We start from the raw sequence: 3,948 nt of genomic DNA on the forward strand, positions 1-3,948 counted from the left end.
TAAATCTCCAAAGATTATCTCTTAGGCCCGTGGCAGCGCTCATCCGATGCGATTTTATCGGACGAGATTTGTATAGGATTTGACAGATAACGTCGGACGTGCGATTTCGTCGTACGACGGAATCAAAAAATTTTGATTCCGTCGGATCGTCGCATCGATTTTATCTGTCAATGTTATCATGCAGTTTATGTAGGAAAATATCAAATAATTTTTTTACAATGGTTTAACAATTCAAATCATTCGAATTTTCGCAATATGAGCCGAATAAGTGTTTGACAGAAGCGTCCGATAAAATCGCATCGGATGAGCGTTGCCACCGCGCTTATTATTAATATTCTTGTAACCGTAACAACATACGTGATCATGCCACAGCCTATACAGGCTTTCGCGACTTCCTGGCAAGTAGAACCCACGGCCTCCTGAGAGGCTTGAACCCACGGCGGGCATGTTGTCATGTCGTCCATGTTAACCATTTTACCATGGGATCGCGTAAATTCAATACTTTGAAAATCATACATGTATAAAGATTCACGAATCCCTGGAGATCTATGAATCTTAATTAATTCATGAATGTTATAAATTCATAAATCTATCGAGATTCGCGAAACCTTGGAGAGTTGTGGATCTTTGGCGATTCATGAATCCTTGATAATTCAAGAATCTTTAGAGGTCCATAAATCTTTAGAGATTCAAAACATCTTTAGAGGTTAATAAATCTTTAGAAATTCGATTCCATATTCGGTTCACCCATCGCTGAAGATTCATCATAATGAATCTGTACGAAAGATTCATGAAACCCAATACTATACGAAACTATGAAAACGAGTCCCCACCTGCTGGATAGCCCCATGAGCAAAGCTTAGTCATGTTTATGTATTCTATAATATAAACACATCCGCAGACAGAACCGCTTACTAGGGCCCAAAATCGACAACAAAACAAATCTTATCCATTCGCCATGTTTTGGTTGGTTTGCTTTGTGCATAACTCGTGTGGGGCAATTTCGCGCTTTTTTTCGCGACATTAAAATGAAATACAACCCACACACGGTAATCGGAGACGCTGACACAAGCCCTTGGCACCGGCACCGGACCCATTCGGCTGCGTTAAAAAGGCATTAATTTTTTAAGCACTTGCCACAACTGTCGCCATGTGACAGCAAGGTGGGTGGAGGGTACGTTACGTTATTAATGCTAATGCTACATCCTTCCCCCCACCAAAAGATAAGCTTTTCTAAACGATAATCCTACCTTTAAGCACATTCTAACACCTAAGCCCGACCCCCCCGTCGAAAGCCCTTGGTGCAGTGGCGGAGCCAGTTACGTAACCGCTTGCCTGCTGCCCGATGTACTGACCTGTTGGCGTTATGCTGCGGTTCGCCGCCGATATGCTGTAGCTGTGATGTTTGATGGCAATCTTGCGCTTGAGATCGGTTGTGCCCACCGTTTGCTGGTTGAGGTGGGCCGGCTTGCCCGGCTCCAGCCCGCCGGCCCCGGCTGCTACGGCGCCACCGAGCCCGTTCTGCTGCTGCTGGTCGGCGATACCGTTCGGCGTGGCACCGCCACCACCATTGGCCGGTGCACTGCTGCCGCCCGTGCCATTCGTGCCAGCGGCACCGGGATGGTTTGTGGCCGCGATGCCGTGCAGGGTGGCGGCGGCGCCGGCGTTTGTGCCGGCGGTGCCGTGATGGTCCGACGCCGCACTTTGGTTGATCGAGGACGGTGGTGGCGGCGGCTGTTGGCCCGAGCCGGACAGCCGCAGCCCATTGCCCCCGGCAACGGCGGCCGGTTTCGCCTTGTCCGGGCTGTTGGTCGCGTTGGCGGCAGCGGCAGCGGCCATCGGCGACGCCACACCGCCGCCATCCCGGCGGCTCTCGTCGGTGACGAAGCGCAGCACGTAGCTGAGCGGCAGACAGGTGGGCTGCGTCTTTTCCGTCACATCCGGCGCCTGTGAGTCATCTGCCAAAAACAACAACAACAACAACGTCAAAGAAAGGTTTCGATTAAGATACGTACGTGTACGTGTGTGTATGTAAAGAAGAGAAGTGGGTGGCTCGGCGGGGGGAGTGCAGGTCGAGGTAACAATATTGTGAGCGTTTTTCCGGTCCGGTCGTCCGCGAGACTGCTCAAAAACAAAACCAATTGCATCATTCACAGCCCAAATGTTGACCGGCCACTCCCCAATACCGACCACCCACCCACCCACCCACTTTTCTAATCGCTGCGAACGAGCGCTTGCACAACACGGTCTGCGATGCACCACTGCACCACCGCCACTCTCTTTCACTTGTTCTTCTTCTTCTTCCCCCTCGCTTACCTATATGGGTGTTCTCGATGTGGTGTATTAAATCGCGCAAGCTGGGAAAAATCCGCTCACAACCGTTGAACTTGCATATATTAATTAGAAACACAGCCATATTATGAACGTGCAACGGTGTCGGCAGCCAGGTGAGCAGGAAGGAGCAGGGAAGAGGGGGGGGGGGATCAGAACCGTGCAGGGAAGGGGGAAGGGTCGGGTGTGTTTTTCTTTGCTTTTGTTGTTTTTTTTTTGTTTTTGTTTTGCTTTTTTTTTGGTTCGAGGAAGGTGTCACGCGCTCGGCCCGCTGCAGCAGCACCCAGAGCTCGGTCGGCCCCTTCTAAACACTGGCAAGCCCAAAATCCAAGATGGTGGGTAACTGAAGAAGATACGACACTGCGCGCTGTGTGGTGGCTCCGGTCGCCGTCGCGCTGTGTCTATCTCGCTCTCGCACCTCGCTCCACTCCGCTCGTGTCGCGGGCGCGCTGCTCGGTTCGCGCACGTCTATCCCAGCGAGGAGGTGGAGCGGCGGAGGCGTAGGGTGGCAAGAGCAGGGGAGCGCGCGCGCACGGGGGGTGGGAGGGGGGCACTGTTTGTGTGGATGTCTCTGTCACTCGTTCGCGTCGTGTGGCCTGCTGCCTTCCTGTGTGGCCTACTGCGTTCCGGCTCCGGCTGCAGCGCTGATCTGTTTATAAAAAGAAATTATGCAATCGGTCAAGATTATCTGAACGCCCTACTCCCAACATCTTTGTGTGTGTGTGTGTGTGTATGTATGCGTGTGTGTGTGTGTGTGTGTCTCGTGAGTGTTTTTTTTTGGGGGTGGTGAGGGGTTGTAATCCTTCCACCCCGCAGCTGTGTGCTGTAACTGCTGTTACGAACGTAATCACACACACGCAAACACACACATACGCTTGGGGAGGCACAGTAGCAATCACACAATCACACAGACACACACACACACACACACACACACACAATTATGGCCATCGATAAAATAGGGAAGCTGCGGCTAATTGGCCTTGCCCGGATGCAAGGAAAACACACAAACGTACAATCCCCAGGCGAAGGAACCGGGGCCCACCGAGCACAACACCACCCACACACACACATACATACACATGCACACGAACACGAAGCAGGGGCAGTGGCCGTAAACTCTGCATTACCTCTCCTATGTGTACCTAGCATACACACATACACATCCCCAAGCACACATACACGCTCACACACACACACACTCCTTGGTCCTCCACCGGGCCCACCACACACACACACACAAGTCCACACGGCCGAGAATGCTCACTGAACACGGGGAAGGGTTGGGTGGCGCCTTAACCTTTGCGGAAGGCGGTGGGTGGGCAGGGCTGCTATTTTCACATACTTCAGGCGCTCGTCTCCATTTCGCCCGCCCGCTTCGGAGCAAAACAACACCACCGAAAGACACACAAACGGGCTACTTCCGTCCGCAGTGGCGTGATTATTCTGAATCAAGCTCCTTCTCCGTCCACACGCACCCACACACACATACACACACTGGTTCTTGCACACGCGCGTGCACACAAACAAACACGCACACACACACGCGCATCTACGCTAAACACTGCACCGCACTGTACGTGCGGGATGGAAAGGTTTCATTGCGGGCGCGTTTAC

At 52.3% G+C, this 3,948-nt stretch overlaps 1 protein-coding gene across 7 annotated transcripts; it reads right to left on the minus strand.

The window, feature by feature from the left end:
- Positions 1–226: 226 nt before the first annotated feature.
- LOC121597416 (zinc finger protein ZIC 2) lies at positions 227–3,937 on the minus strand. Of its 7 annotated transcripts, none has more exons than XM_041923167.1 (3): positions 3,677–3,937; positions 2,317–2,980; positions 227–1,958 (listed from the first exon to the last, which is right to left on the minus strand). In XM_041923167.1, exons 2-3 carry the CDS (start codon positions 2,414–2,416, stop codon positions 1,264–1,266), a joined length of 795 nt encoding a protein of 264 aa, XP_041779101.1. In that variant the 5' UTR covers positions 2,417–2,980; positions 3,677–3,937; the 3' UTR covers positions 227–1,263. The 7 variants fall into 7 exon arrangements, with proteins under 7 accessions (XP_041779101.1, XP_041779095.1, XP_041779087.1 ...); XM_041923161.1 differs by having other exon boundaries at positions 3,632–3,937; XM_041923153.1 differs by having other exon boundaries at positions 3,599–3,936.
- Positions 3,938–3,948: the final 11 nt, after the last annotated feature.

The sequence above is a fragment of the Anopheles merus genome, chromosome X (genome assembly GCF_017562075.2).
Source record: "Anopheles merus strain MAF chromosome X, AmerM5.1, whole genome shotgun sequence".
NCBI lineage: Eukaryota > Metazoa > Arthropoda > Insecta > Diptera > Culicidae > Anopheles > Anopheles merus.

What these genes read in the sequence shown, in the direction of transcription:
- LOC121597416 (XM_041923167.1), bottom strand. Translation starts at nt 2,416, where the DNA reads ATGGCTGTGTTTCTAATTAATATATGCAAGTTCAACGGTTGTGAGCGG. An exon ending in CATCGAGAACACCCATATAG is followed by an intron (nt 1,959 to 2,316) that starts GTAAGCGAGGGG and finishes TGTTTTTGGCAG; the next exon opens with ATGACTCACAGGCGCCGGAT.